The sequence below is a fragment of the Podarcis bocagei genome (genome assembly GCF_964188305.1).
Source record: "Podarcis bocagei genome assembly, chromosome: 2".
Lineage (NCBI taxonomy): Eukaryota > Metazoa > Chordata > Lepidosauria > Squamata > Lacertidae > Podarcis > Podarcis bocagei.
This window is the reverse complement of record NC_138126.1, coordinates 72,371,915-72,394,374: the sequence shown is the minus strand read 5'-3', so window position 1 is coordinate 72,394,374 and position 22,460 is coordinate 72,371,915. Positions and strand designations below refer to the sequence as shown.

The window sequence follows — 22,460 nt, the reverse complement described above, 5'->3', positions numbered from 1 at the left end:
AGGGGCGAGCTGTGGTTTTGTGCCTTGTGCCAGCCAGATCTGTGTAGGGATTGCAGGGGGGTGCAGCATCCGGAGGTGCCACTATGGTTTGGCTACTGGATGGTGTCTGTAATTTATCTGTGGAGAGGGTCTGGGTTTGGGTCTGGTGAGGTTGATTGGAGATGGCGTTCTGTGTGCCTCTGGTTCTGGTGTCGGTTTTTGTGTTTCTCATCGAGATAGAGAAACACCCTCACAACATGAACAAGCGTGACGACACGTCCCGCCTGCCAGACATCTGGAAATTAGCCCTCCCCACAAAAACCGACACCAGAACCAGAGGCACACAGAACGCCATCTCCAATCAACCTCACCAGACCCAAACCCAGACCCTCTCCACAGATAAATTACAGACACCATCCAGTAGCCAAACCATAGTGGCACCTCCGGATGCTGCACCCCCCTGCAATCCCTACACAGATCTGGCTGGCACAGGGCACAAAACCACAGCTCGCCCCTATACACGAAGCCAAGCCAGAGCACAACTAAGTGCAGTACAGCCATCTTCTCAGAAAAAACTCTTCACAAGCTCAAGAGGTCAAGACACGAAAGCTTTAGCAACTAATCCACACCTAATGACCCTCCTAAATGGTACTCAGAATATCACTCAAGAAATCTCTCAAGATATCCCTCAAGTAATTAATGAACAAAAGAAGAAAAGGCACACTAACCTGGGAACTTCCTCTCTGCCCAGAACGTTGGAGGCTATACACCACACCCCCTCAACAGTATTTATAGGAACTCAAACACTGAGATCCTGCTCTGTTCCAGTAACAAGAAGCCGAAAGCACCAGCCTGAAGATGACGAGTGAGACCTCGTCGAAACGTCGCCTAGACACCCCAACTCTTACACGGGAAGACACCCGAAGACAACAAAACCTGCATATATATATGCATATATATATATATATGGGTTTCTGAGGATATTGGCTATTTTTTGGTTGGTGCAAAAGGCTGTTAATATCCTCAGAAACCCAAAAGATAAAATCCAGTTAGAAAACCAAGGGGTCTATGAAATACCCTGCAAAGTCTGCCCAGCCACGTACATTGGACAAACAAACAGACGAATAAATGCACGTATCGCAGAACACAAGAATGCCGTCAAAAAAGAAGAAAAAACTTCCTCTCTTTACCAACACATGAAAGAAACAGGACACGAAATTAATTTTGCAGATTCCAAATTGCTCTTTAACATGGAACATCACCACAAGAGAATAATCATGGAAGCCATCGAGATAGAGAAACACCCTCACAACATGAACAAGCGTGACGACACGTCCCGCCTGCCAGACATCTGGAAATTAGCCCTCCCCACAAAAACCGACACCAGAACCAGAGGCACACAGAACGCCATCTCCAATCAACCACACCAGACCCAAACCCAGACCCTCTCCACAGATAAATTACAGACACCATCCAGTAGCCAAACCATAGTGGCACCTCCGGATGCTGCACCCCCCTGCAATCCCTACACAGATCTGGCTGGCACAGGGCACAAAACCACAGCTCGCCCCTATACACGAAGCCAAGCCAGAGCACAACTAAGTGCAGTACAGCCATCTTCTCAGAAAAACTCTTCACAAGGTCAAGAGGTCAAGACACGAAAGCTTTAGCAACTAATCCACACCTAATGACCCTCCTAAGTGGTACTCAGAATATCACTCAAGTAATCACTCAAGATATCCCTCAAGTAATTAATGAACAAAAGAAGAAAAGGCACATTAACCTAGGAACTTCCTATCTGCCCAGAACGTTGGAGGCTATACACCACACCCCCTCAACAGTATTTATAGGAACTCAAACACTGAGATCCTGCTCTGTTCTAGTAACAAGAAGCCGAAAGCACCAGCCTGAAGATGACGAGTGAGACCTCGTCGAAACGTCGCCTAGACACCCCAACTCTTACACGGGAAGACACCCGAAGACACCAAAACCTACATTCCTGTACCCGTGAAAATCTACGAAAGCAAATATATATATATATATATATATACACACACACACACACACACACACACACATACACTGAGTGGAATGCAGAATTTTGTTCTATTTACCTTACATTCAAGGTTGTCATGGAGTGTTTGTGACTAATGACCTTTCTTTCATTCTATAAACCTCCACACGGTAGCCTTCTTGGCTGCTTGCATTTCCTGAGGAAATCCCAGGAAATCCTCAGCTGGGTTTTCACATAAGCACAGGAAAGCAGGAAGGCTGCCAACTGTGCTCCTAACAGTTGTTCTTTATTATTTTTTAAATAAAGCCATTGTACTTTTAAGTGAAGCCTTTTCTTACTAGAAATCAGTGTAGGAAGATAGTTTATAGAGGTTAAAAGAAAATCAATCGGCATACAAGATCAATTGGTATCCAGCATCCCATGCTTCAGTTAAAGCCCAGGGAAAGATGCCATGAGGTAACCCCTCCCATGAAGCTTTTTCCATTCAGGGATATTGGGCACCTGGGGAGGCTGCAGAATGGTGGGGTAATGTTTAATGGAAACATTAAACATTGCCCATGGCCACTTTGCAACAATAAAAGTCAGCTCAACCCTGTACCCACCAAAATTCTGAAAAAATTCAAAGGAAATTTGAAAGCATCCCGAGACAGAGGGAGAAAATTTGAGGTCTCTTCCGCAGGGGAATTGATGATGATGATGATGTTGATGATGGAGAAACTGAACAAGATGTTTCAATACAGCGCTAACTATAAAACATTGAATTGGGCTCAATTGGCAGTGAGTGCAAATGTTGTGGCACTGCATGTGAGCTCTTTGAAACTCTTTACCACTATATTCCCATTGTTTGTACAGTGGTACCTCTGGTTAAGTACTTAATTCGTTCCAGAGCTTTGTACTTAACCTGAAACTGTTCTTAACCTGAAGCACCACTTTAGCTAATGGGGCCTCCTGCTGCTGCTGTGCCACTGGAGCATGATTTCTGTTCTCATCCTGAAACAAAGTTCTTAACCTGAAGCACTATTTCTGGGTTAGCGGAGTCTGTAACCTGAAGCGTATGTAACCCAAGGTACCACTGTACGTACTTTGAGTAAGCATGCATCAATAGGTCACATGTGTCAATATTATTTTCATTGATTTTAGCTTGGATAAAATATTGGAACAGGTGTGGAATCAACATAGGACATTATATATTTAGACTTTTCCAGCATTGGTACATTTTTTCAGAGTTGTGGCTATAAAATAGTTTTGATTGTTGAACTGGTTTTGCTACTCTGATTTCCTGCATACTTAAAGTTTTGGCCAACTACAGTACATTGTTCCGTGGGGGTTTTTCCCCCTTTTTGATATTCTTTAAATTCCCCATCATTTTAAGTTTAGGAATAGAGCAATAGCCCGTCCTTCAACATTTCACTTTGCTGAAGGCCAGAGAGACCAAACCAGGTTCCCGTCTGTCTCTTGGAACAAAAGAAGCTGATTGCAGAGGTGTCACCAACTGGTGCAACCCTCTGGCCAAACCGGAGTAATTCATAAGCTACTTGATTCACAAAGCTGAATGTCAATGCTAAATGCACTGTCTGTAGCCTGAATTCCTTTTTTAAAAAAGAGAAAGAAATCTTAATAACCATTTTTAGAAATAGATTTACTTGTCTTCCACAGTAATCCCAAAGTCAAAATAGCTTTGCAGTTTGTTCACTTTGATTCCACGTTAATCACTTGTTACGTTTTAAAGGTCAATATGTAACTACTACTATTACATCTCAGAACACTAAAAAAGGCTTTGTTTACACATATTAGACTCACTTAATATTTAAGTGTTCCTTTTTAAGGCAGATTGAATTCTTTAAAAAAACAACCAACGTAATTACAATTTTAACCCCCTTAATTGCTGCTTCAATTACTGATTTGGCTATTTTGAATCACCAGCAGCATAATGAAGAAAGTGGAAAGGTTGTCTGTGGATATTGTTTGTCATTTAAAATTATAGTATAATGGCTCAGCTCTTCTGTATCAGAGTCATTATGTTGAGGATGAAATTATTTTGCTTGTTAAAGCTTAATAGGCTCGTGTTACATGATAAGCTGTTTTCTAGAACACATGCACTTGGTTTTGTTTGTTTGTTCATTCCATATTCCATATAAAGGCATTCTATGTAAAAAAAACTGCAAGTCTCTACTTGTGGGCAGATTTCAAGCCTGCTACTGAATAAATTATAAACATCATACAGAATAGATTGTCTGAAGTGTTGGTCTGGAATTTTAAAGATGTTTTCTTCATCTTTTCTTGAACGAAATCTTAGTCTGGACCTAAGCTGAAGCACAGTCAGTTTCTTCCCTTGTTAGACAAAATGAAAGAACATATCAAAGAACAGAAAATTGCATATTAAGAGCATGGTTTTATTTTATTACTTTTTCTGCTACCTGCTTAGCTGGAAATCTTGGGGGAAGTACTCTTGTCCTCAAAATCCTGCTTGTGAGTTTCCCACATGCATCCAGTTGGTGACTGTGAGAACAGGTTTCTGGACTAAATAGACCATTGGCCTAAGCAGGCATGCTCTTCTCATGTTCTTACCCCAGTTGGATCTCTCTTGCAATAATCCTGCTTTTTAACTGAGTAGGTGTCAGGAGTAATGTTTATTTCAGTATTTTGGAGTAGATCTAGAACTGAAATAGATAGTCAGCCATCTAATTTTCCTTACCCATTTACCTCCTGGGTTGCCATGCTAAGGATGAGGGATATGGAAGTCCAAAGGGCTCCTAGAACACCATATGTCTGGTCAAATGATGTGCACTGTGGAAGAGAAAGGAACCCATACCCACTTGGCCCCTGCCCATTCAATAGGCTGAGATCATTTGCAACTGGGAGTTCACTGGGAGTTCAGACGAAGTAGAAGAAAGTCCAGCTCCAGCAGCTGCACATAAAAATAATTATCTGCTTGACTGTTTGTGCATGAATTGAGCAGATAATGTGAATAAATTCTGTGAATGTTGCTATCACGTCTGGCTTGATGATTAAGTCAACATACATGAAAATGCCCCATCATCTTGAATGTGGAGTCATGTAATCTGTCAATCACCATTTCATTTGTGATTGCTGAACTCATTTGAAATTTCTCCAGTGTGAAATGACTTCTCCTTAGGTTTTGTTTTTGGTTTTTTTTGTAAATAAATAAAAGACAGGTTAGAAAGCTTCATGGATAGAACAGATGGGAGAAAGAAACTAGAAGTACAGTGGTGCCTCGCAAGACGAAATTACGGTAATCCGTTCCATGAGTCTCTTTGTCTTGCGGTTTCTTCGTCTTGCGAAGCACGGCTATTAGCGGCTTAGCGGCTGTTAGCGGCTTTAAGAAAAAGGAAACAAACTCGCAAGAACTCGCAAGACGTTTCGTCTTGCGAAGCAAGCCCATAGGGAAATTTGTCTTGCGGAACGACTCAAAAAATGGAAAACTCTTTCGTCTTGCGCGTTTTTCGTCTTGCGAGGCATTCGTCTTGCGAGGTACCACTGTACTGTCTTTGCTGGGGCAAAGCAAGCTGTTAAAACAGTTCCCTTACTCCTTTAAACTGCAAAGGGGGTAGTGTTTCAGCAGCTTGGGTCCTAGGAGTGTGGTAAGCAGGGGTGGACCACCCCACATGACCACTTGAGGTATAATGGGAATCTGCTGCCCTTTGCCCACCGCCCACTACCACACACCACCTCACCTGCTGCCCTGCCCTGCCCTGCCTGCCCCACCACTTCTACTACTGCTGGAATGCCCCCCTCTTGCTGAACTTGCCAAGAGGGGGGCATTCGGCAAGACTTTGCTGCTCATCTTCTCCACCCCAGAGGTGGGGAAAATGAGTGGCAAGGCCACATGCTGGAGTGCCTCCCTCTTGCTAAACTCTGTGTGAGGACAGCTGTTCTAGCAGCACTGGAAGTGGTGGAAAGGGCTGGGTACCACCTCTTGCACTTTTGCCACCTGAGGCAACTGCTTCTCCCCACTTCATGGGTGGGCCAGCTCTGGTGGGGGAGGATATAGAAGATAGATGCAATGGGAACTGCCTTGTACCACTTCAAACCATTGGCTTTCCAGGGATTGAGGCAAGAGTCTTTCCTAGCTCTACTGTATGTTCCTGGGGGTGAACCTGAGACCTTTTGCATAGTAAGCACATGTTATACCACTGAGCTGCAGCCCTTTAACTCTAGGCTTTGAGCGTGTCTGCTTAAATGCATGCTTTCTCTGTGATCAGTTCCCTCTTACACTTTGGTAGAACCACTTCCTTCCATGATTACCTGCTGAGCTGCCAGGCTAAGATCTGTCTGCCAACTTTTCTCTGCCATTGGTACTCACAGGGCTCTGCACATTTTGTGGATAAAATATATCTGCGTACCTGGGAGGCCCCATGATATGTATGGATCTCCTTTCTTCTCATTTCCTCCTTTTTGCAGCCAGCTTATTATCACATGGTATTTCCTGTTTGAAAACATGGGGTGTGATTGTGATCTGCATGCAGTATACCTGTTCAACACTATATCCTCTTTCAGAGATACTAGGCACCTCAGAGTCCTTTATCCCATTTCCAGCTGGGTGAAAACACTCACAGCAGAAATCTCAGACACTGCCTTAGTTCTTAACTGCTATACCTTATTATATTCTTTGTTGATTAGTAGGAAGGTGGTAAAGGTATAGCACCCCATCAAAATATTCATGAATTTGAAAATAAATTGCATGGAGATAAAGGTTCACATGTTTCTAGTTGCTCTTGAAACTTCCCCACCTCTTCCCCCCTGCATATTGCAAACATTTCCCCACTGAATAGAAAATGCTTTCCTTCACTATTCACTGCTGAGCCTGCTGCGGAATTACAGTAGATTCTTTCAACTGTGGATCTTAAAGCAAGGATTACAGGCTGTTAAGTTTTTCAGCAAAATAGAACTTCATTTGCCTTGGCCCAAGATGTTTCAACACATTTATTCATAAGCGGGATGATTGGCATACCAAAGTAGATTCACAGTGTGTATTTGCCCTTCCATTGAGAAGAGATTTGCAGTCTGTCAATTTAACTGTAGCCGACATTTCAGTCGAGGTTTTAATTTGTTTGTTTGGGATTTTGAATTGCTGTTAGGGGTTATTCTCTTGAAAAGCATCCCCCCCCCAATTTTTTTTTTTTATTCTTGCTCCATAAAGAAGAGTATTCACTTATTCGGTTCAGCAGCTGGTGTGGTGTACCTTCCATACTCTTCCCATCGGAAATAGATCCCATCATTTCAAAAAACTATGTTAACACAATTAGAGTCAACCACAATGAAGTAAACTGCGTCTAACATACTTTGACTTGTGAGTCAAGGCCCCGTGGCCTGCTTTATGATGAAATAAGACACATGGTATTTTAGGTTAATGGGCTAAAAATGGCCACAACTTTATTGGTTACAGAATGTGAGTAGTATTGGCTTAGGCACAGGATCTGAACAGACTACATTTGACTCCTGCCTGCTCTGTAGGGAGTCACACAAGAGTTAACAACCTGTAGGGGGAGCCTGTTGATGCAAATCAACTGGAAGCTTTCCCCTAGAGTCACCGGAGGGTTGTGCCATGGCCCTAGCCACCACCTGGGCATCAGACAGGAACCATGACCACCAGATTCCTTTAACGGAACACCCATAAAGGGGAGGGGTAGGTGATGGCCACAGCCTCCCCTCCAACACACAATGCATTTTCCAGTGCCTAACCGCCTAACCTTATAAAGTTGTGACAATTTGCTACAAAAAACCAAATGGCTGGTGCCAATCTGCCAAGTGGCCCCTTCAACAGGCAACCAACCGAGATCCATAGCAAGGTCAGGTGTGGAATGCATGAGAATAGAGGGAGGGAGGTCCATGTGTGCAGGAAACAAACAGGCTGAGCCACAGTCCCGCACTCGTATTGGCTGACTGTGGGCCTGACACAGGCCAGGGACTCTCTGTGACGCAGTGGGCCATCCACGCCCACTGCGAAGCATGGGAAGCGAGACCCGCTCACAGCCTCTCCCCTCGGGGAAGAAGAGAGGCTTTGTTGGCTAAAGTTTGCCTAATTGACTACAGAAAGAGTGGTTTAACTGTCAGAATAAAAAAATGTAAGTGTATTTTTACTTTGGAAACACAAACTGTTGTATGTTATTAAGGGCATTCTTGTGGCGTAATGTAAACTCAGCTGGATCTGGCCTGCCAAACCACAGGAAGTGGTCCCACAGCTTTATCTCCAGATCTGATTGGGAGATAACATTTTAGAGTGATCCCTAAGTAGCAGACACAGTGCTTTATCTCTCAGTTGGATAGGGAGATAGAAGATCCCTTTAGAGAGGTGCCTTCTAAGAGTAAATCCCATAGACAGCCTTCCTCCTCCTCAGCATCTTCAGTATCCATATCTTTGCCAGACCTCTGAGTCATCACAGAATTGTAGCCCCTCTCTTGCAGGGCACCTGACCGTGGCAAGCCAACTGGGCACATTGAGACTGCTTCCCCCACCCTGGCCAAATTACAGCATAGCGCCTGGTCTTTATTAGTTGCCCAAGGACTAGTAAAATTCTATCTTCATTGAGAGAGGATGGAGGTATCAGGTATGCCTTAATTTTTCTTTCAAGAACTAATGTTTGCTTTTGAGGCAGCTGTGAAGAGGGCATCCCAAGTCACAAGCCCTTTGCATTGTTTCTTTATTCTCTGTAAACTGCTGGGGCAGATCTTCAAATTTAGTGAACCACTCAAACCACTCAAAATGACTCTTAAAACTGTATTTCTAAATGACAAGAGGGCCAGAGGAGCAGAAAAATGTTATTAGCACTAAGATTCATCTCCTATTAGATGAATTTACTCCTGAAAATTATTACTCCTGAAAATGCCTCTCATATGAGTGTGAATGGGAAAGAGCATGAGTTTTCAGCTGGGGTGTGACGAGAACCTATGTAGAGACAGGACTAATTAAACTATCAGTGAAAATACACCAAATTATTTCAGATAGACTGAAGTCAGGTTTTTATTGTTTTGATTAGATTGTGATAAATCAAAAATTACAATGGAGGTGCACCCATAATAAATTGAAGAATTAGCATGTAGCATAACAAAGCTGTCAGGTTCTGGCATATGAATGAGAAGGCGTCATCAGAATGCACTACCACTGGCTTGCCAGTGATGGGGTAGACAACAATGCTATGCTGTTTTAAAAAGAAAAAGGCCAAAGCTTTATTTGGTTGTATAATGTCATATGTGTGAGAGAGAGAGAGAGAGAGAGAAAGAGAGCGCTCCTACCAGTTACCTGCAACTGTGTTGCAGAGGTGAAAGGAGGCACACTCTGCCCCCTGCCAACAGATTGGTGACCTAGGACCACAGATAGACCACATCCTTGTATTTCAGGAAGAACATCATGGCAAAGGGAAGACCAAACTAGTCCTATCCATTGTGGCTTGAAGCTCCCATGGAAGGAGCAGCCTTGGCCCAGTATACCTGAAGGAGAGTCTCCACCCCCATCGTTCAACCCAGACACTGAGGTCCATCTCCAAGGGCCTTCTGGTGGTTCCCTCACTGCGAGAAGTGAAGTTACAGGGAACCAGGCAGAAGGCCTTCTTGGTAGTGGGGCCCACCCTGTGGAATGCCCACCCATCATATGTCAAGGAAATAAACAAGTATCTGACTTTTAGAAGACATATGAAGGCAGCCCTGTTCAGGGAAGTTTTTAATGTCTGATGTTTTATCGCATTATTATTATTATTATTATTATTATTATTATTATTATTATTACTATTATCATCATCATCACCATTACTTATGTTGGGAGCCTCCCAGAGTGGCTGGGGAAAGCCAGCCAGATGGGCAGGGTATAAATGAATTATTACTATTATTATTATTATTATTATTATTATTATTATTATTATTATTATTATTATTACTGCTGCTGCTGCTGTAAGGCTTGCTTTCCTCTCACCACCTCTCCCCCGCTTTTGTGAAGTATTAGAATCTGAACCTGGGCAAGAACTGTCTCAACTTTTAATACGTACAAAATTTAAGAAACTTTGGACAAAACTGTTAAACCTTTTTTTAAAGGGAAAAAACTACTGCTACTACTTATTACTATTTTGCTAAATAAGTATTCATAATAGGTTGCATCCATTGTTAGTTATTTAAATCACATATGCAGAGTAGACCCATTTAAATAAATGGGCATGACTAATCTCAGCCAATGAATTTCAATGGATATACACTGCATAGGACTTACCGGTAGTTGGAGTCATCATGCCAAATAGAAAATAAAGTTGCTATTGTTATATCCGTTGTACAATGAAACTGGCAGCTTTAGCTTTAGGTGTGACTTTAGCCTTGTGCAGATTACATATTCAGAGACAAGGAAAGTGTGCCCTTTGGCCTGCCCTCCAACCTTCACATATTAATTCACCCTTGTGACCAAAGCAGACTCAGTACAGCATGCAGACTCAGAAGGCTGCATAAACACAGGGAACTGGGATGAATAGTACTGGTGGCACAACCCTGACCCTTCCTTTAGTTATTTTCTCTGGATATGTTGTCTGCACAAGGCTACTGAACCAATGGCTTGGCTGCTGAAGCAAAACAGTGACGAAGCTTCTAGGATCGACAAAAGCCATGGGATGCAGTTCAAGCAGGATGAAAGGAACCGTGCTGCTCCAGAGAAGCGGACACGGAGCAATGGATCCAAACTACAAGAAAGAAGATTCCACCTAAACATCAGAACGAACTTCCTGACAGTAAGAGCTGTTCGACAGTGGAATTTGCTGCCAAGGAGTGTGGTGGAGTCTCCTTCTTTGGAGGTCTTTAAGCAGAGGCTTGACAACCATATGTCAGGAGTGCTCTGATGGTGTTTCCTGCTTGGCAGGGGGTTGGACTCGATGGCCCTTGTGGTCTATTCCAACTTTATGATTCTATGATTCTATGCTTCACACCTGCTGGAGTGGCACATATTTATTTAAATCTTTGTTTTACAGCACCAGTCATGAAAATTCATAGATGAGGAAAACAATAAAAACAACATTCAGTAAACCAAAACAAATTACATCAATAAATCAGCGAAAGCAACAGTCCCAGTAAACGGCCACTAAAATAAGCACAACTACCCTGAAAGTAAATAGTGTTAAAGATGAAAGGTCCTCTGAGAAGGGACAGCCTTCAACTGCCAAAAAAAAAAAAAAAAAACCTAGCAGGGAGGAGACTAAATGAATCTCTTTTGGAGGATACTTCTAGAGCAGTGTTTCCCAACCGGTGTTCCGCGGCACACTACTGTGCCGTGAGACATCGGCTGGTGTGCCGTGGGAGGGAGGCGGGCGAGTCGGGCGGTGAGAGGCGGCGGCGGCGAGGATCCGCGTCGAGCCGGGGGCGGCTCCGCGGTGGTGGTGCCGAGCGGCGGGGCAGCGCGCGCAAAAGGGAGGAGCGCGAGACAGCGGAGGAGGAGGAGGCCGGCATGTCCGGGCGGCAGCAGCAGCAACAGCAGCAGCAGCAACTCCCGGCGACGGCTCCTCAAGCCCCGCCGCCGCCCCCTCCTCCGCCCGCTATCGCCGCCACCACCACAACAGCCGCCGCCGCCTCAGCTGCCGCCGTCCCTCAGTCCCTCGCTCTGCTGCCTCCTCCCACCCCGGCAAGGGGGAGGGAAAAAACTTTCACTTTTGTGCGTCCCTCCCGGCGTGACGCTGCGCGCTGACGTCACGGGGCGGGGCTTTAATGGTGGTGTGCCGCGAGATTTTTTTCCGGTAAACAGGTGTGCCGTTGCCCCAAAACGTTTGGGAAACACTGTTCTAGAGCATTGGGGCTGATCCTTGTAGACTCCCCATAAAATGTTGCTAAGTTGATCCCAGAGAACACAAAACGAAGAAGAGATAAGAAAAGCATGCTTGCTTCTTAATGAGGTTTTCACAGCCATAACCACTGCATGCTGACTCTAAATGTTTACATTGTTTTTATCAATCTGCAATGCCATGGGTACATCCTTGCAATGAGTGTGAAACTAATATGGAGAAGGTTTGGGTGGGAGAAACCTAAGTTAAAATCCTCATCCCTGCCAAATTGCATGTTATAGCAGATCTTGAGCTGTAGCCATATGTGGCTGGCCAATGCCATGTTCTTCACTTTTGCATTTCAGTGTAGGTTTGCTTACTTATACTGTTACTACATCATCTCAACATTAATTTACCAGCCTCTCGTCAGCAGTAGCCAACAACCTGGAGAACTGGGGCAGGGCAATGCATGATGTGACAATGGGAAGACTTGGGGTAAATGTTGGGTTCATTTGTCCTTGTTTGCTGTAATATGCTCACTGAGGTAACTTAGGGCCCAACCCTACATCCCATAGTCACCAAGAAGTAAAAGATGCCTCTTAAGTGTTTTAAAAGTGGGTGAGAAGTAAATTGTTCAGCGTTAGTAATTGCACTTATCAATTGGTATTTCCCTAACTAACCTTTGCTTGTTTCTTCTTACACTCATATAGCCATTATTTCCTCCTATTTTTGGCATGCTGCTAGCTGGCTTCTTTTTGTTGTTGTTTGCTTTGGGGTTGCAAAAAAGCCTAAGATTCAGCAGCACAGGCTTTTCTCACATGCTTTCTTCCCAGATCCATTAACCACTCCCCCACCACAGTTTGACATAATAGGGAATCCAGCTGTGCAGGTGGGAAAGGAGGAAAGACAAAAGAACTCTGGGGAAATGGGCAGGAGAAGACATAGTTGTTGAGTCTCTCAATCAATAAATGTAAAGATATAGCAACAATTTCCAGGTTGTAACTGACAACCCTAGTTACACTTTCTGAACTACAGCTAATTAGGTCTTGGTCCAATAAATCATTTTAAAACATACATTTTTGCACAATGTGTCTCTCTGTTTCATGTCCACATAGTAAATTATTATAGGTATGAAAATGTTACAGGCATTAACATTGTTACAGGCATTAACATTTTCCAGCAATCCTACATGAATTCTATTTACCTACCAAGAACAGCCATAACTTGAACACTATCTCTTTAGAGAGATGTACAGCAAGAACCCTTCTATGGGTGTTTAAAATCTAGTCTTTTAAAACCTGTGAGATAATATGAATGCTGCATAGGTGATAACATCCCCAGGCAGGCAGAAATAAGATAATAAAAAATATTTTTTTCTGTCTGGGTTCTGAATGCTGGCAGGTCATACTTTTGACTCAAAGCACATACGCTTCTGGAACTGAGCAAGACAGAGAGATAAAGTTAAAACGAACACACGTCTCTGTCAAGCTGAAAAGACAAAACGTTCATAATAGAAGCCACTCTAAAGCTATTTTGTTTCTGACGTATTAGTGGAAAAGGCATTAATACAATGCCTTTTCCACTTAAAAGATTTGTGATGTATTTTTTTTTTCTTTTGAAACCCTGTTATTAATAAATTGAAGTTGCTTATCAGACCATTTCTAACAGCTAGAAGAAAGTGAAATCTTGAGAAAAGCCAGTTTAGCTGATAATCATATTTTATACTTTATTTTAAATCTGAAGGTTTTTGGGGTTGAGAGCTGTTTTTCTGCCACCAAGTACTAAGTATAGATTTGGTGGTGGTGGTGGTTTTTTACCTTTTCACTTCAAAATGATCTGATTTGTATATTGAATATTATATGAACTTGTGCAAGAGGGCTGTGCAGTATTTCTGCTGAGAAGTTCTGGGTGAAATGACTAGTGGGTTGAGTGTGGCAATTAATACCTCACATTTGCGTTTGCTTTATCTTAACATAACCTAAGCCCAACTTATGTTTTCTGTTGGTCTTTTGGTCTAAAAGCCCAATAGGGAATGCAATCCAGGCTGTTAGAGCATTTGGCAGGCTTCTATGTGATATAAAAGTTAAAACAACGATATATTTTTAGATGATCAATTCAGACACATCATAAAACTAGCACCTGCTATGCAAATTGTTCCCCTCGGGAAGTTGGCACTCTTATTTTTCCTTTTCCATAGCCAGTCCTCATTCAGCAACATTTCCCTCGCATTTTCAACTATAGAGCATGCCATAATAATATCCATCCTTGATTATTCTTTGGCATCTACGGAGCCGCATTAGCAATCACATTGATGGATTAAGTGGAACACATGAATGAAGAAGCAGACAATATTAACTAATTGCAGTTGTTGAGTAGATGGGAAAGAGATGGATGTGGTGTGGTAGGACTCAATCGATCATCAGCTTGAAGGAACAAGTAGAAGGTTATGACCCCTCATGGTTGGACTTTTTGAAACAAAAGCAATGTTGAACACCTCAGGGACTAAATGCCTATTTCAGCTGTTTTCTAGTTTTAGGGCTCTTCCAGACAAGTTGCTCGTTGAGCATTCCTTCTGCTTTGGTTGCTTACAGGTAATATGACATTGCTGTCATCCCTCACTTTCCAGTTCATTTTCCTGTCACTTTTCTTACTACAGAAATGTTGTTGTATGCAAGAGGGCCAACTTTGCTTTAATTGCACAAAATTTGCTGGCAGAGTACTGAGTATCATCTACAAAATAGTGTAGTCCGAAAGTAGCCTGAGACTATGTTTGGAAGTTAGCACTTTCACAGCATGTGTTCAACCAAATAGCAACAGACATGTTGCTTAAAAAAACACACACCATGCAAAGCATGACACTGCTCAGTAGCCATCTAACCAGGGCACTTCGTTAGAGTAGAAGATGAACTTGAATGCCGCCTTTTGAAATGTTCAAGTTAATTAGCAACTTAATAATCTGCAACCACAGCAACTTTTTTTTTTTAACCAACCCATAAGATGGAGTTGTTGCTTTCTTCTAGCGAGATTCTGTACAGAAAAACATATGTGCAAGTTACACAAGGGGACTGTGTGTGGGTTGCACATATGGCTTGTGAACTTTTCTTCCCCCTAATGCTCCTGCTCCTGTGATCTCAGGTCCCTGGTAGTCACAGCTTCTTGTGCTTTTGCCTCCTAGCTATGATTATATGGCACGGTTTTTAAGATACTTAATTTTTTGCAGGCATTCTTTCGTGCAAAGATGTAGAGATATTGTAATATTTGGGTAGCATCACTGTGAGCTTTATGAATTTGGACCCACCCGATTTCACACATCATTTGCAGAAATTTTAATATGTATACCTCACCCTTTTTGGTTCAATCCAGAGTATTTTACTATTCACCTATCTTAATTAATGAGGAGTTAGTTTGTTAAGGAAAGTGAACGCATTCTAGAAGATTAACACTGCTATATACTGACAGAACTGGTTTTTGATACTAAGGCTTTGATTGCAGGCTTCTCTGTCTCTCTCTCTCTTTTTGGTTGGCTTTTTTATTTTATGATATCGTGATGGGGTTGCTTCTGTAGATGCAAGCTTCCTAATAGTGCTATTTATCACTGTGACAAAGGCTCAAGCAGAAGAAAGCTTTAACTGAAATGAAAGAATAGCATTTTTATTATTTTAGCAGCTGAATGTGATATTACAAGAGAGTTTGAATTGTGCAGCAAATTGCAAACTGAGGCAAAATTGCTTTAAAGAGCATCCATATGTGTTTTCTAAACCATGATAAAGGCATTCGGTGATGTTTTAAAATGTTTTCCTTGTCTCGGCTAAACTGCTCTGATGTGCTTTCATATTAGGGCAAAGCAGTGGGATTGCTATTTCTTCCAAATGCTTGAGGTAGAATTTATATATTGTTATGAAATCTAGAAAGCCAATAACACATGGAGCTACTTCACACATGATATTTACAGTCCCTCAATCATGGTTAAAGGGGTGGGCCATTGGACCTTGGGAGGCCCTCTGTCCTTACTAGAGCATATTCCCTCCATATGCCCTCCTATCCTTACCCTTGATTAGGTGTAATGTTAGCCAGGGCTTATTGTTAAGTAGGATTCAGTTTCATTATTTTTATTTTTTAACACAAAAACAAAGGGCTGATTTTTTACAAATGGGTATGAGACATACAAATGGACCCTGGATGGGCGTGTCGTAAAACAAGTTAGTAATTGAAAATACTTGAGAATTACTTTTCAGTCCACTCTGTCCTGGTCACTTTGAATTCAAAATATTGCATTGAGTGCATGGACTATTCCAGTGGCGTTGCTGAGGTTCTGCTGTGCAAAGGATAGTGAGCATATACTTTTAGTTTGAAGGTGCCCCCAAAATGAAGGAATTACCAAAACTATGTACATAATCCAGGTGTGCATATTAGGAATGAATGAATCAATCAATCAATCAATCAATCAATCAATCAATCGCAAAAGAGGAGAGGACACAAACTATTTTTTTGAGATCTTTGGTGCCCCAGCAGTATAGGCTTTGTCTATATTCATCCTCAACAGATTATGACTACCTATCCCTGGCTTTTTTCTTGATAGCTCAACTTGCTCCTGGATTCAGCACCATCTTCTGTCACTTGGGTTAGAAAAAGCAACCAGCTACATTAAAGAGGCTTCTAGATCATAACTTGAAAAATTTGTCAAGTCTGACAAATTGGGGGTGGGTTTTTTCACCACTGTCCTTTAGTCTAGAACCTAAAAGAGATCATTGATTTGCTAGGTATTTAGCAATTTTGAATATCCCTAGGTAACAGAAGAACATTTCCATGTGCTGGTTCAGTGCTTTGCTATCAGCATTTAAGGTCAATTTTCCAGGCTGCCCTTGGCACTTGACAGTTTGTCCCTTGCAAAAACAGCTCAGTTGAAACAATAGCTCATGTCCTCCTATACTGTAACTTTTATAAAAAAATTCCTTCCTGTAGCACCTTAAAGACCAACTAAGTTAGTTCTTGGTATAAGCTTTCGTGTGCATGCACACTTCTTCAGATACACGTGTGTATCTGAAGAAGTGTGCATGCACACGAAAGCTTATACCAAGAACTAACTTAGTTGGTCTTTAAGGTGCTACAGGAAGGAATTTTTTTATTTTGACTATGGCAGACCAACACGGCTACCCATCTGTAACTGTAACTTTTATAGAAAGATACCAATCTGAGCTAAAGCTTTTAGAAGGAATGACTATAGCAGGCACCAAATTGACAATAGGCATTATCTCTATTTATAACGCTTTCTGATTATTCATGGATTTTCTTATACTCTCATGTTAAAAGGTGCATGCATGTATTGTCTTGATAACTGTATGTACTGTATTTGATGTTATGATTTGTAGACCAGATATACTGAAAGCGATCATAGAAAAGCACAACCTAAAACAATATAACATTTAGTAACCTTAATAATACTTAACTAGCACAACTATGCAAAATATAAATGAATCTTAAAAATAGAGTTGGCGTTACCCTTAACAATTATTTAAAAGGCTTCTATCAGGAATGCCAGTCCTATTTTTAAGGTGCTTATATTTAATTTTTAGATAGAAATATAATATTTTTAAACAGACATTTATATGGCACTTTGTTCATTGAATGCCCTTTAACTTTAATTTCATAAATCATGCAGTGGTTGATTTTTCTTATTTCTCTTGGGCAGGATCAGAACAATGGTTTCAAATCCTGGGTACTGTTAAATTCTGCTTGGCACCAAGACCTTGTGGATATGTTTGTATGCTAAGAAGGGATACATCTTTATTTAGTTGACCATGCTAATTTGATGGACTGTAACATAGCAAATGTACAAAACTACTCATACAGAGGAATCTTAGTATTGTGCGACTGCAACAGATCGGAGGGTTGGCACAATGTCAGTGGACATTGGACTGCCAAGTGTCGAATTTTATTTTATCCATGGTGTTATTCACTCCTGTATGAAAAAGGAGGCCATAGTTCTCATAGCATTGGTGATTCAGGGGTAGCAGAGGCTTTCAATATCACAATATAGAATCTAAAATCCAACAAGTTAAAAAAGACCCTAGATCTGAAACCCCATAATATAATAGTTAAAGTACTGAAGAGAAGAAGTGAGAACATCAATGACACAGTCAAGATAGCGATTCATTTTTGAAGTTTCAGATATCCAGAGTGGTACATTGCAGGCTTTTCAGCAGCTTTAGAAACATTCATAATCCAAAAATGGGCACATTGCAAAGCACAAAGAAATGTGAACATTGTAGTAGATAAAGTCATAGGAGTGACCTCAGCTGTGCATTGCCCCATTTTAGAATATTTCCTATGAGATTAAAAAATAAAATCAGCTTAACAATACAGTATATTCCTTAAATAGCAGGCCACTGGAAACAGAAATATAAAATCATAGTATCTAGCTTACTCATCAACTGAATGAGCTTCTCCGTACATACCAAGCTAATATACATATTAAGCTAGTTGTCAACATTGGTTATACTGAATGGGGTTTTCTTGTTGTAACTTTTCATTTTAGAAGGATCCCTAAAATAGTTTAAAAGCATATAAAGCTACATTGTAAGGCTGTCCTCCTAACTGAGTATTAGCAGCCCTGACTGGCAACTGCAGTCCAGGGTGTCAGGCAAGAGTCTTTTCTCACTCTACCTGATGATGCCAGAATTCAAATATGGTGCTTTCTGCATGCATGTGCTCTAATAGGGAGAATGCTAGACAAAATGCTAGAGAATGTTAGGGAAAATGCTAGACAAAAAATGCTTCTACTTAAAATTGTAGCTCTCTATGCATAATCTGTTTGGGACACGGGTGGTGCTGTGGGTTAAACCACAGAGCCTAGGACTTGCCAATCAGAAGGTCGGTGGTTTTAATCCCTGTGATGGGGTGAGCTCCCATTGCTCGGTCCCTGCTCCTGCCAACCTAGCAGTTCGAAAGCACGTCAAAGTACAAGTAGATGAATAGGTACCACTCTGGCGGGAAGGTAAATAGCGTTTCCGTGCGCTGCTCTGGTTTGCCAGAAGCGGCTTAGTCATGCTGGCCACATGACCCGGAAGCAGTACGCCGGCTCCCTCGGCCAATAAAGCGAGATGAGCTCCGCAACCCCAGAGTCAGTCATTACTGGACCTAATGGTCAGGGGTCCCTTTACCTTTACCTATGCATAATCTTAGCTTCACTTTCCCATTCAGTACATCAATCTCTTATCTAAAACATATAAAATACATTCTAGATATCCCTATCATCCACATTTCTATTACTGTACCTTAAATTATTGTTGTTGTTGTTGCTGGTGGTGCTTTTTGTTAATTATATGCTGTTTTTATGCTATTGCTAGTTTTCATGTTTATGATTTATTTCTGTCTCCTATGGCTTTTATTGTTTTTCTCATACAACCAATAACAGTAATCATTTTGTTATATAACTACTGGAAATAAACAATATTGCTTTGCCAACAATTATAAATTCACTCTTTAGCTGGCCCTGAAATGTGCTTAGGCAGAATTAGATCCAAAAGGATTCCATGCACAAAATTTAGATTGTTTTCAGGCTTCAATTTGGCAGAGACTTGTCTTAGTTGTCTATCACATTCACACAGACCCCCACCTTCTCTTCCAGCCTTCGGCAAAAGAAAGGAAACCTTCCCCAGAGGCACTGGAATGGACCAGCTAATTTAGTAAAATGCAAGCCATGCCCTCTGATGCATGCCAGTGCGGTTTGTGGCTCCGATGGACATACTTACACAACAAAGGTAATGACAAAAGCGCTTCTGTCGTAATTCGGGCATTTGCAAAAGTACCATTTAGGTATGTGAGCTTTCAAACCCAAGCCGTTTAATGAAACATGTAAGACTGTGAGTAAGGAAGGCTGTTACCCTGATGCTCCTCATGTCAACTGAAAGTGCCAGTAGTTCAAGAGAGTTCCTCTACACCCCAGACTGGAAAGTGAAAGGGGGTCCAAATTTAGAAGCATTTGTAAGATTGCCAGATTGGATGCCAAACTTCCTGCACAATGGAAATAACGTGGATCTTGTGTTTAGAGTGTGCAGAAAAAGCAGTAACAATTGATTGAAGACACCTGTTATGTGAATCTGTGGCTTTATGTTTCCCTATATTTCCTTTTCTTTATGGTGTAGCATAACGCATTAAAATGAACGATGTGCACTGCATTTATATCACTCAATGCATGGTTGTTAGAGAGTAAAAACCTTGGTGGGAAGTGTAACATTTGACTTTATAGTGAAAATATAATTCACTAGGTGTGCTGCATAGGTCATATATATTCTAAACCAGTACACCAAAGGCATAGCTAAAACACTAAAGGATTTCCACATCTGAGAGCAGATAATGCAGTCAGTGGATATTTTTCATTGGCCTGATTATTAATGCCTTAGGTGTTGATTTGGTAAAAAATACAAAACACCTCCTTAGTCATGTTTAATTCAAGTGTTGATACTTCACTTTTTAAGTGGAATTAAGATGTTCATGTTTTGTTCTTTGCGGTGTACTATGTTGGATTAATCATTTATTCATACATTCATTGCTATAGACATATAATATACCCTATTCACAAAGGTTTTGCTTGGATATGATGCTTTATGATAACAAGTCTGAAAACATAAACATAAAGAAGAAAAGATAAAATGCATCAATATATATATACCATATAAAAAGTGCCCCAAAGGGCTGTAACTGTGATGACCTAACTCACTTTAATGTATATTTAGCTCCTACATTGTATTAGCAAGTACCCAGGTGATAAAAATTGCATGATCCATGCACCAAGGATTTATCATCTATATCAAGATAGAGAAGTTTGGCTTCGATTGTGTAAAGGAGATGCTGTAACAGAATCAAGCGGACGCAGTAGGTGAGGGTGTGAGAAGAAATGTGGGTTAGAAGGAATATATAGTGATCCTGAGTGGTGGCATAGAGAAAGGAAGACAAATTGCAGGAGGAGGATTGTTCCAGGCACAGGAAACAACAAGTTAGAAGGTATGGAGATAAACCAGATGAGTGGGTGAAGAAAGGAAGGAGCATGAAGTTATAAAGGGCCATGAAAAAAGAAATCTGATGCCAATTCAGTCATGCATGTTGAGATCCTCATATGGGAACTGTACACACAAACAACACATACACAATTCTATGTATGGGGGGCAATATGAATGCATTTGCTTCTGAATATTCTGAATTTGGATCAGGGCCAGAGCTAGGGGAAAAAACCTTCGTTTTTGAATTAAATGCGGAACATGCCAACTTGTGGAACATGACAAAGAGGCAGTGCGACAATTGTGGAGAAGTTGAGTTATCCATAGTGATAAGACAGACTAATTTTGCCAAGATATGCTCAATCAAGCACCAGAGGGCAAGGTGTATATTGGGAAGTTTCATTGGCTGAGCTAGCACTTGCCTGTCCATCTATGTTAGATGGCAAAATAACATCTGTGAGCTGTGTGCACGTGTGTGAATGTTTCCAAAATATTAGAGAATATTTAATCACATATAACGAGATTATCCCATAGTAACAATGAATTATTGCACTTGAATATGTGTTGTACATTTAAGGGAGCAGTCATAGCTTGGTGATATAGCACACTCTTTTTATAGGTTCAGTTCCTATTATCCTCAGTGCCGGATTAAACCCTGTGAAGGCCCCTGGGCAGTTGAAATCTCGAGGGGGGGGCTTGCAAATTATATCTGAATACTTTTTGTAATTTTATTTCAAGAGCAAATAAATATTATTTTGATCCATTGTTGCAGAGCCCCTAATAGGCCCATAGGCCAGTGCCTACTCTACCTATTTGGTAATCTGGCAATGAATATCCCCAGCCAAAAGTATGTCCAGTACCAGGACTGGAAAATGTCTTTTCCAGCAAACCATGAGAGTTTCTGTCTGTCTGGGGAGGCTGTACTGAGCTCAATGGACCATTGGTGTGAGTAAGACAGCTCCATATGAACCAGCACTTTGCTTTCATATGGCACTTATGTATGCACCAACTAGATTCTCTGTTACTGATTCCTTTAAGTCTTCTTTCAAAAATACATTTCCATTCTCTTGTGATTATCTTGCTCTTCCATGCTCTTCTTAGCCACTTAGAATATGCTCAGATAAAACAAAATGGGATTGACTTGATAAATCCATGGTAAATGCCTTTTATTGTATATTCAGTCAATCTGTTCCACTGGCTTATCGTGCCTTTACTGCATGATTTAGGCTGAGCCCCAGATCTTTCAGAAGCCCCTTTGATTATTTATCACTACATCCAAATACTTTTTTGATCCAGAGCCATTGATATTGTTAGTTCACTAGCCTTCTCTGGCTCAGTTTTGATTCTGCTAGTTATAATGAAGACGTCTAATGCCTCCTGCTGTTGCCTATAGCTGTCTGGGAAAGGCAGGCTCTTCCACCCCTCATTCCACTTTGAAAGAGATCTAGGTAAAATCAGTGTGTTGATGGGAGGCCAGCATCTCACCCATTGGCATCATTTCCTCCTTACCTCCTATATTAGGTGTGTAGACTTAACAAGGTACATGTGCAATTATACCCAGCATGCTTGCAAGGTAGAGATTTCACAGGGTATAGATTTTCCATGCACCTTGCATGCACATATGCTCTATTTGAAGAAACATGTGGAAGATGGGGTCAAGAAGAAATAATTAATAATTAATTAGTGTTTGGTGATTGGTGATTAGTAATACCACCACACCCATCTGAT

General features: G+C 41.4%; 1 protein-coding gene across 2 annotated transcripts in view; it reads left to right on the top strand.

Annotated features, from left to right (window-relative positions):
- The window catches only part of SPOCK1 (SPARC (osteonectin), cwcv and kazal like domains proteoglycan 1), a 412,787-nt gene that overhangs the window by 258,763 nt on the left and 131,564 nt on the right, over nucleotides 1-22,460 (top strand). For both annotated transcript variants that reach the window (XM_081185601.1, XM_081185602.1), the window contains exon 5: nucleotides 19,364-19,496. In XM_081185601.1, coding sequence (XP_081041727.1) covers nucleotides 19,364-19,496 — 133 coding nt within the window. The remainder of the gene's footprint in view (nucleotides 1-19,363; nucleotides 19,497-22,460) is intronic.